The sequence below is a fragment of the Rhinoraja longicauda genome, chromosome 18 (assembly GCF_053455715.1).
Source record: "Rhinoraja longicauda isolate Sanriku21f chromosome 18, sRhiLon1.1, whole genome shotgun sequence".
In the NCBI taxonomy this organism is placed as follows: domain Eukaryota; kingdom Metazoa; phylum Chordata; class Chondrichthyes; order Rajiformes; family Arhynchobatidae; genus Rhinoraja; species Rhinoraja longicauda.
Window position 1 is genome coordinate 42,595,610 of NC_135970.1, and position 11,277 is coordinate 42,606,886.

General features: G+C 49.9%; 1 protein-coding gene across 1 annotated transcript in view; it reads right to left on the reverse strand.

Annotated features, from left to right (window-relative positions):
- The window catches only part of LOC144602186 (uncharacterized protein C11orf91 homolog), an 11,992-nt gene extending 3,984 nt beyond the window's left edge, over nt 1–8,008 (reverse strand). The window contains exons 1-2 of the mRNA XM_078414922.1: nt 7,699–8,008; nt 1,602–1,687 (exon numbers count right to left, since the gene is read on the reverse strand). Coding sequence (XP_078271048.1) covers nt 1,602–1,687; nt 7,699–8,008 — 396 coding nt within the window. The remainder of the gene's footprint in view (nt 1–1,601; nt 1,688–7,698) is intronic.
- Nucleotides 8,009–11,277: the final 3,269 nt, after the last annotated feature.

Consider the following 11,277-nt stretch of genomic DNA (forward strand, 5'->3'; position numbering starts at 1 on the left):
GTTTGGAAGATCAGGTAAGGATTGAAATTTCTTGCTTAAACAACTTGAGGGAGACGGATGGGTTTTTGACACATCCACCATGAAGTTCACTGATATTAGGTTTGTCAATTTATAGATTTATTTTGTCAATTGGATTTAAAATAGCTAGCTCCCAGGTTGGGATTTGAACCTGCATCTCCTGGCACTAGTCCTGGTAACTTAATCTCTGTGCCCCTGTCCACCAAGGGACAGAATGCCAAGAGCCAAGTCCAACCAACAGCCAATATCCATGTACGAGTAACATCAGAAGACCACAACCCTGATGTCTTTTCCAGATGTTCCCAGCTGTGTTTAACAGCGACCCCTTATGGCCAGAGCTTGCCTTTGCGTTTTATCGCTCCAAACACTGGGCTAAATTTGCCAACTAAAATTTTGAAAACACTGTTTTCAAGGATTACAAGGATGTCTGAAATGCTGAGGTAATGCACGTGAGCTTTGTGGATGGGGGGATGGATTGAATGGGTAGACATTTCAATGCACACTCAAAGGGGAGCACTATACAAGGACATCATTTGAAACAAACACATTCAGTCGCTGTAACGTGTAAATGGAAACGACTATTTCGAGAAAGAGATGAGATGCCTTCTGCCAGACATCCATCAACATCTAGAAGCCTTTATCCCAATCTGAGTAACTAAAGGCTACTGTAAAAACATGAGGGAATGATAAACATGAATCTTTTATCATACTGCCAGAGCAAAGGATGACTCGTTGAAAGAATGAAGGCAGAAACAATCTCCTATCATTTCCCCAAGTGTTTTCACATTGACTCAATGTCCTTCAGTAGTCTGGGGCAGGGGTTGGGGAAATGGGGAGAGAGGGAGGTATGCTAGATTAAGCATGATTTCCATGGATTGGTACAGAATAGGGTTTCATTAGGTAGCATTCAAGTTATTTTGCAGGTTTACCACACTGCCACCTCTCCTCCCATCAACCCCACCCCATGGGTCCCACTACAAAGTGTCTCCATGCATAAGTCTTCACCGTTACCCTGGAGTTCCCTGGAATCGAAGATTAACCCTGAAGGCACCGACACAACTTGAGAGAAGCAAGTAAGGGAATTTTTTTTAAATAACGTTTTCCCTCGGCTCTAAATTAGTTATAAAAAAAACGTTAGGAACAGATTGAGACAAGGCAAGAAAGATATCAAGAACTAAACTTGCAACAGAGTTGACAACCCTGGCGTGTAATCTGAACCGGATAAAGGGAGGATAAAGGTAATCCCTCTGTGGTGACAATGCCTCTGAGAAATGGAAAAGCCAGTGGCATTGTACACCCGGCATGATCCAACAAGGGTGTTTGCCAATGGAAGTGGTTTAAATGATGTGCAAATCAATCTGGCTCAGGTTGTGTAACTACATTGAAATGTCTTATTTAGTGAATTTGGCAGTCAGTGAGGCATTGTTTGCAAATCAGAAAAGAAACCTAGTAATTCAGTCCAACTTAATGTTTTGTATATCAGCCCCCACATTAAACATCTTTGATCGCAGTTTGGTGGATTATCCTTGAAGGCGTTAAGATCTCCATTCTCCTGCACAATGGAGAGACTACCATTTCTTTGCCTTGTCCTTTAAGATCTGAAGCTTCTTCTCCTTGGCTGCCTTGATATCTTGCATCTTCTCATCTTTCAGCATCTTTAAAAACTTATCTGTTGAAAAGCAGATTCAGGGTCTTGAGCTGTAGGGATTGCAACAGTGAAGAGCCTTCATATGTGTGGGTTTGCACAGTGAGAGGGTGGGAAGGACTCTGGCAAGCAGAGCTTGATGTCGCTATGTAGAATGGGTTGAACAGGGTGAGGCTCATGAGGTTAAATTGACATGGAGGGGCGAGGAGATGAGGGAGGATCGGAGGAGGTTTCTGGTGCCATTGATGGGATTAGTTATAAAACATAGAACAGTACAGCAGTGGAACAGGCCCTTCGGCCCACAATGTGCCCATCATGATGCCAAAACCAACTCTTATCTTCCTGCACATAATCCATATTCCTCCATTCCCTGTATGTCCATGTGATTATTCAAAAGGCTCATAAATGCCACTATCGTATCCTGTCGTAAGAATAGTAGAATTAGGCCATTTGGCCATCAAGTCTACTCCACCATTCAACCATGGCTGATGTATCTCTCCCTCCTAACCCCATTCTCCTGCCTTCTCCCCATAACCCCAGACTATATCTGCCTCCACCACCACACTTGGCAACGTGTACCAGGCACCCACCAATCTCTGTGTAAAAAAGCCTGCCCCACACATCTTTAAACTTTGTCTGAAGAAGGGTCTCGACCCAAAACGTCACCCATTCCTTCTCTCCAGAGATGCTGCCTGTCCCGCTGAGTTACTGCAGCATTTTGTGTCGATCTTCCTTTAAACGTTGTCCCTCTGATCTATGCCCGCCACTCTTTGATCCTGAGTTTAAGGTTCTGACTGTCCACCCTATCTATGCCGCCTCATGATTTTATATACTTGTGATAGTCTCCCAACAACCGGTATTCCAGAGAAAGCAATCCAAGACTGTCCAATCCCTCTCATGGTAGCAAATACCCTCTAACCCAGGCATCATTCTGGCAAACCTCCTCTGTACTCTTCCTATTTCTTTCATCCTCTGTGTGCTGGGATGAACAGAACTGCCCACAATACTCTGAAAGCGTCCTAACCAAAGCTGAGTCTTTTCTACCTCTTTTACTCAATGGCTCGTTGAGTGAAGGCAAGCACGCCATCTATCTGCCTTCTTTGCCACTCGATCTACTTGTGTTGCCACTTGTCAGGAAGTTGTGGACTTGGACCCCAATATCTCCGCATTATGTTTGACACGAACATTGTGGGCTGAAGGGCCTGTTCCTGTGCTGTACTTAAACGAGGTAAGCTAAACAATCTGCTTTTGAGCTTTTTGTCGTGTACCTCCATGCGATGCTGGGTAAAACACCTTGGAGTTTAGTTTAGTTTAGATTAGAGATACAGCGCGGAAACAGGCCCTTCAGCCCACTGAGTCGTGCCGACCAGTTGTCCCCACACATTGACACTATGCCACACACACTAGGCACAATTTACAATTTTACCAAAGCCAATTAACCTACAAACTTGTTTAGAAACATAGAAAATAGGTGCAGGAGTAGGCCATTCGGCCCTTCGAGCCTGCACCGCCATTCAATATGATCATGGCTGATCATCCAGCTCAGTAACCTGTACCTGCCTTCTCTCCATACCCCCTGATCCCTTTAGCCACAAGGGCCACATCTAACTCCCTCTTAAATATAGCCAATGAACTGGCCTCAACTACCTTCTGTGGCAGAGAATTCCACAGACTCACCACTCTCTGTGTGAAGAAATGTTTTCTCATCTCGGTCCTAAAAGACTTCCCCCTTATCCTTAAACTGTGACCCCTGGTTCTGGACTTCCCCAACATCGGGAACAATCTTCCCGCATCTAGCCTCTCCAACCCCTTAAGAATTTTATATGTTTCAATAAGATCCCCCCTCAGTCTTCTAAATTCCAGCGAGTACAAGCCCAGTCTATCCAGTCTTTCTTCATATGAAAGTCCTGCCATCCCAGGGATCAATCTGGTTTGTCTTTGTAGGGTGGGAGGAAACCAGAACACCTGAAGAAAACCCACATGGGAGAACGTACAAACTCCGTACAGACAAGCACCCATAGTCAGGATTGATCCCGGGTCTCTGGCGCTGTACGGCAGCAACTCTACCACTACGCCACCCACAAATCTGAAATAAAAGTAGAGAAATACTCAGTAGGTCAGTCAGCACCCATGGAGCAAGGAATAAAATCAGCTGCCCAGAACCTGCAGGGAAATTCTGGCAAGCCCTAAGAACCTGCCATTGACCTTTGGACATGCAAAGATTAGGCTCAACTGGTGACATTGAGCTGCATTTTAACATTGCCTGCATTAAAGGGCATTAGCTATCATGAGAGATTGGCAAACAGGTTGTTTTCTCTGGAGCGTCAGAGATTGAGGGGTGACCTGATGGAGGTGTATAAAATGTCGAGGGTCATAGATCGGGTAGGCACACAGCCTTCCTTTTAGGCTGGGAAAGCAGGCTCGAGAACCAGAGGACATACATAGTTTAAGGTGGGGGGGGGGGGGGGGGGGGGGAGATTACATGAACTTGAGGGGTAACGTTTTTCTACAAAGGCTGGTGGATGCATGGCTGCTGGTGGAGGTGGTTGTGGCAGGGACTATCACAGCATTTAATAAACATTCGGTGCGTGGATAGGATAGGTTTAGAGGGAGAGGGGCCTCAGGCAGGTGGGACTTGTGTAGATGCTGGTCTGCATGGGCATGTTGGGCCGAAGGGCCTGTTTCCACACTGTGTGAGTCTATGACTATGAAATGTCAAAAGCCGACTTTAATGTTTGAGGGCCAAAGTTTAAAGGCGATCTGTGGGTAGGTTTATTTACACACAGAGTGGTGGGAGTGGAAGGTTTGTCGTAGGCATCGTTGATATTCTGTCTTCTGATAGACAGAGAGGTCAGGAAAGTGGAGAGAGGTGTCAGAGATAGTTCAGGTGCATTTGAGGGCAGGGTGGAAGTTAGTGGTGAGGTTAGTGAAGTCCTTGCTTGATGAGGTTCTGTGGGTACAGGAGGCACCCTTGCAGTCGTTGGTGTCGAGGAGATAGAGTCGGGGGGAATGGGCCAGTGTATGTCTGGCAAGGACTGTTCGATGTGCCCTACATAAAGGCAGGCATGGCTGGGACCCATGCAAGTGCCCATGGCTGCACCTTCACGTAGAGAGAGCGAGAGGAGCTACAAGAGATGTTGTTGAGCGTAGTTCTCCGACCAGTTTGATTGTCCTCCTGATTAGATTTTACACTCTATGCCTTGTTGTCACCTCCCACTAACTTACAATGATCCATTCTACATTTTCCTCGATCTCATCCCCTTTGATCTCTCGTTTTCACACCTTACCCTTCCCTCTCCCCTGACTCTCAGTTTGAAGAAAGGTCTCGACCCGAAACCTCACCCCTTCTATCCAGAGTTGCTGCCTGACCCGCTGAGTTACTCCAGCACTCTGTGAAACGTCACCTATCCATGTTCTCCACAGATGCTGCCTGACCCGCTGAGTTACTCCAGCACTCTGTGAAACGTCACCTATCCATGTTCTCCACAGATGCTGCCTGACCCGCTGAGTTACTCCAGCACTCTGTGAAACGTCACCTATCCATGTTCTCCACAGATGCTGCCTGACCCGCTGAGTTACTCCATCATTTTGTGTCTATTGAGGGTGAGGACTTCTGCTTTGCTGCGAACATTCACTATTAACAATATCCTCCACCTAGTGGAACAGAGACACAACCAATATCCCTCTGCCAACACTCTCTTCCACCGAACATGATGCCGAACGTGATGTCGAGCTAAACTGATCTCCTGTGCCTGCATATGGTCCATGTCCCTCCATTCCCTGCATATCCACCTGTCCGTCTGAGAGCCTCACAAACGCCACAACCATGGTGCAGCAGTAATGGTGAATGTTCGTAGCAAAGCAGCACCTGTCCTCACCCTCAACACACACAAAATGCTGGAGTAACTCAGCGGGACAGGCAGCATCTCTGGAGGGAAGGGGTGATGTTTCGGGGCAAGACTTCTTCAGACTGAGAGTCGGGGGAGGGAAACGATAGGTATTTCTCGTACCTCTAAGGTGTGAAAACGAGAGATCAAAGGGGCTGAGATCAAGGAAAGAGATACTGCCTCACAGCGCCAGAGACCCAGGTTCGATCCTGACTACAGGTGCTGTCTGTACGGAGTTTGTACGTTCTCCCCGTGACCGCGTGAGTTTTCTCCGGGATCTCCGGTTTCCTCCCACACTCCAAAGACGTGCAGGTTTGTAGGTTAATTGGCCCCAGAGTGTGGAACAGAACTAGTGCACGAGTGAACGCTGGTCGGCATGGACTCGGTGGGCCGAAGGGCCTCTTTCCATGCAGTAGTTCGAAAAGTCGAACTAAAACCACCCCTGGCAGTGCGTGTAGGAAAGAAGTGCAGATGCTGGTTTAAATTGAAGGTAGATGAAGATCTTGGAACGGGCCGGAATCCCCAGCGTCCACACCCTCCTACGGAAAGCCCAAGCCAGATGGGCAGGCCATGTCGTCAGAATGCCCGAGAGTCGACTGCTGAAACAGCTTCTGTATGGAGAACTGTGTCAGGGCAAGCGCTCAGTAGGAGGACAGAAGAAACGGTTTAAGGACTGCCTCAAAGTGTCCCTCAAAGACTTGGACATCAACCTCAGCACTTGGGAGTCTCTTGCTCTGGACCATCCAACCTGGCGTAGCGAGCTCACCACAGGAGCCCGTGCAGCAGAGAACAGACGCACTGCAGAGGCCCAGAGGAAACGCACCGCGCGCAAGGCCCGGGCTACCTCCACTTCCACTGCACACCCATCCACTTGTGTCCTACGTGTGGGCGTGCCTTCCGGGCCCGGATTGGCCTCACCAGTCACTTCCGGACCCACAGTCACCAATCCTCCAACTGAAAGTGAAGTCATGGTCATCTTCCAACCCGAAGGACCAACAACATAACAAGATGAAGAAGGGTCTCGACATGAAACGCCACCCATTCCTTCTCTCCCGAGATGCTGCCTGGCAGTACATTCCAGGTACTCACTACTCACACAAATCTCCTTTAAATGTTTCCCCTCTCACATTGAAGCAAGACCCTCCAGTCTGTGACATTACCACCATGGTTCTGATTTTCTCATAGTTTATATATTTCAGTCAGGGCTCCCTTCAACTCCCATGCTCCAAAATAAGCTATCCAACTCTCCCTATAGCTGATATCCTCTAATTCAGGCCTCGGTCTGGTGCACTCTTTTGCACCCTTTCCAAAGCATTCACATCCTTCATGTGCTGGAGTAACTCAGCGGGTCAGGCAGCATCGCTGGAGAAAAGAAATAGGTGACGTTTCGAGTCGAGACCTTTCTTCAGACTCAGACTGAAACATCATCTATTCCTTATCTCCAGAGATACTGCCTGACGAGCTGAGTTACTCCAGCATTTTGTGTCTATCTTTGATGTAAACCTGCATCTGCAGTTCCTTTGTACACACCCTTCCTGTAATGGGGAACATTACAGTTGATCCACAATATGTCTGTATCATACACGATACCAAGGTAAAGTCATCTCATCTCAGCTGCCAAGACAAACTGATATCTGGAACGGGCTGCCAGAGGAGGTGGTGGAAGATACAATCACAACATTTTAGAGGCATTAAGATAGATAAAGGGCATAAAAGGATACGGACTTAACGTGGGCAAATGGGATCAATGTAGACAAAGTCACCCTAGCACCCCGCTCTCTCCGTCCCTCCCCACTATAGACGTTGCACTAGTTTCACTCTCCTCCTGTTGAGTTTCACTGTCTCTATAACTCGTTATCACCTTCCCCACAGCCAACAATGGACCATTGTGGGCTCCACCTCTCTTTTGCCTATCTTTCATTCATTTGTCCTCTGCACCTTCTATATATCTCTCGATTCCTGTTCTCCTGACCCTCAGCCCGAAGAAGGGCCTCAACCTGACACGTCACCTCTGGTCATGTCTCCAGAGATGCTGCCTGACCCACTGAGTTACTCCGGCTTTACCGTGCCTATTTCCGGCATGGACACGCTGGGCCAAAGGACCCCCTGTTTTTCTCGGCACCACGTGACTCCACCACCAGAACTCACATCTCCGCAGGTCGAACCCATCTCCAGTTAGCGTGAGGAGCTCCATTTCCTTCAGCCTGATGTCCAGCTCACAGATCTCGTCCAGCTCGCTCCAGGCAGAGTCTCCCCCTGCCGGCGGAGAGAAGAACTTCAGGGGCTCGTAGGCGTTTTCCGCCAACCCCCGTGGCCACAGGCAAGCCTTGGTGGGCTTGTTCTCTGCGATCTCCTGGGCCGGGAAGAGGTTCTTCCAGATGTTGAAGCCGTTGAGAGGGGACGAGTTGCTGTTGGTGTCGTAGAGGGAAGGGAAGTACTTGGGTGCCTTCTTGCTCATGGTCTCCGCGTGCAGTGAGGCCACTCTGCTCAGATGTCTGCTGTCCCTCTCTCCACTTTCTCCATCGGCGTCATTATCTCTCTGCATCACTGCATTCCAACGTGAAGTTATCTTTAAATTAAAAAGATGCACATGGAAACTTTGGAACTCAGTGATGGATCCCTGACTCAGCATTCTGAGGGACAATCGCCCCCCCCACACCCCCCCCCCCCCCCCCCCCCGGCTCTCATTGGCTGCGGATTCTTGATTCCAACCCCATGCATTGAGTCATAAAGTCGCTGCACCCAATGGATTAAAACCAAACACCTTCACAAGTTACAGGAGTGGAATCAGGCCATTCGGCCCATCGAGTCCACTCCGCCATTCAATCATGGCTGATCTCTGCCTCCTAATCCCATTTTCCTGCCTTCACCCCATAACCCCTGACACCCGTTCTAATCAACAATTTGTTTATTTCTGCTATAAAAATATCCACTGACTTGGCCTCCACTGCCCTCTGTGGCAATGAGTTCCACAGATTAACCACCCTCTGACTAAAGAAGTTCCTTCTCACCTCCTTCCTAAAAGAGTGCCCTTTAATTCCGAGACTATGACCTCCGGTCCTAGACTCCCCCACCAGTGGAAACATCCTCTCCACATCCACTCTATCTGTGCCTTTCACTATTCTACAAGTTTCAGTGAGGTCAACCTTCTAAAGTTATTGGAGAGGGAAGGGGTCGGGCAAGGGAGAAGACTACCCCTCGCTGACTTTGCACGAGCAACCTCCTATTGGAGAATGGAAGGGTTGGGCAAGGGACAATACTCGGCTGGGCTGGACCGGGCGCCGCTCCAACAGGCCGAGAGCGTGGACCGCACGCGGCCTACAGTGGTGGAGCAGCGGCAGAGGGCACCGCGGCTACGCTTGGCCAGGCCGACCCTGCAACGCCGCCAGGACAACAGGCCTTCGTGGTCAGATCAAGACCCCTGCACTTACAACAACTGGGACTTGGAAATTATGTCAGACTGGCGACTCTGTATCTGTGTACTGCTGCAAGACACATACTGTATCTGCAATGCTAAGCTAACGTGTATCTAAGTGCTTATGTACAGTGATACTTGTGCTGAACTATGTACAAAAATGCATTTCACTGTACCTCGGCACGTGTGACAAATAAGGTGCCGTACTGTACAATGCTACCCCTCGAGCAATCTCCTATTGGACATCAGTCTGAAGAAGGGTCTCGACCCGAAACGTCACCCATTCCTTCTCTCCAGAGATGCTGCCTGACCTGCTGAGTTACTCTGGTATTTTGTGATACCTTTGATTTGTACGAGCATCTGCAGTTATTTTCCTAAAGTACAGGTGAGATGTGCTGAGCTGCGGAATTGGCAGCAGGAGGCTGGTCCATCAGTGGTCCATCAGAGGGCTGGTCCATCAGTGGTCCACCAGAGGGCTGGTCCATCAGTGGTCCATCAGAGGGCTGGTCCATCAGTGGTCCATCAGAGGGCTGGTCCATCAGTGGTCCACCAGTGGTCCACCAGTGGTCCATCAGTGATCCATCAGTGGTCCACCAGAGGGCTGGTCCATCAGTGGTCCACCAGTGGTCCACCAGTGGTCCACCAGTGGTCCATCAGTGGTCCATCAGTGGTCCATCAGTGGTACATCAGTTGTCCATCAGAGGGCTGGTCCACCAGTGGTACATCAGTTGTCCATCAGAGGGCTGGTCTATCAGTGGTCCATCAGTGGTCCACCAGAGGGCTGGTCCATCAGTGGTCCATCAGTGGTCCATCAGTGGTCCACCAGAGGGCTGGTCCATCAGTGGTCCATCAGTGGTCCATCAGTGGTCCACCAGTGGTCCATCAGTGGTCCATCAGTGGTCCACCAGAGGGCTGGTCCACCAGTGGTCCATCAGTGGTCCACCAGAGGGCTGATCCACCAGTGGTCCACCAGTGGTCCATCAGTGGTCCATCAGTGGTCCATCAGTGGTCCACCAGTGGCCAATCAGTGGTCCATCAGTGGTCCATCAGTTGTCCACCAGTTGTCCACCAGTGGTCCATCAGTGGTCCATCAGTTGTCCACCAGTTGTCCACCAGTGGTCCATCAGTGGTCCATCAGTGGTACATCAGTGGTCCATCAGTGGTCTCCAACATGACTGGGGGAGTGACGTTGGCCTGCACATGAGAGGCAATGGAGCCAGCACTCAGCCGGGGACCCTGGTGTTGTAAGACACGGCTGACGGGCCAACTTCATGCTGCAAGATTGACGTTGGGATTGAGTAAACTCTGCACTGTCCACGGTTATTTGCAGGGTATTATATTTTTAATCAATGGAGGTTAATTGCTGATGGGCTGTTGTGTTTGCCTGCTAAAGGCTAATCATATATTGACTTTATGCTCTCTGCTAAATAAATTGGAATAATCACCCAGCTTTTGGTGAAATGAAGGCTGATGTAATAAACTGGGAGGGAGAGAGAAACGGTCTAATAGAGATACAGGAAAAAAGGCAGAGGGAGAGAGAGAGAGAAACAGAGTGATAGAAACAGAAAGGTTAGGAGATGGAGAGAGACAAAGAGAGAGAAAGGTAGAGCCAGAGAGAAAGAGCGAGACGAAGAAAGAGAGTGACAGAGAGATAGAGCATCAGAGTCACAGAGATGGACAGACAGAGAGCGAGCTGGCCATGGTGTAGGGGTCCCATCTAGTGGACGATGCTGAGAGTGATCAGGGGGAAGAACTGATCACAAACTAGCCCAATGCCACCTGCTCCTCACTTCCAAACACCGGGCTAACCCCCACTCCATCCCCACCCTGCACGTGCTGGGCTAATGCCCCACTCCACCCACCCTGCATGTGCTGGACTAATGCCCCACTCCAACCCCACCCCACCCTGCACGTGTTGGGCTAATGCCCCACTCCATCCCCACCCTGCATGTGTTGGGGTTCTCAATCCGTTTCACCCCCCCCCCCTCGTCCTCTCACCTTCGTCCTCTCCACACTCTGCGACCAGCCCAAGGGGCAACACCCGTCTGTGTTGCCCATGTCCTACAAGGGGAGGAAGCCTGGTGCCTGGGCCTGATCTGACGTAGCCTGGTGCCTGGGCCTGATCTGACGTAGCCTGGTGCCTGGGCCTGATCTGACGGAGCCTGGTGCCTGGGCCTGATCTGACGAAGCCTGGTGCCTGGGCCTGATCTGACGTAGCCTGGTGCCTGGGCCTGATCTGACGGAGCCTGGTGCCTGGGCCTGATCTGACGTAGCCTGGTGCCTGGGCCTGATCTGACGGAGCCTGGTGCCTG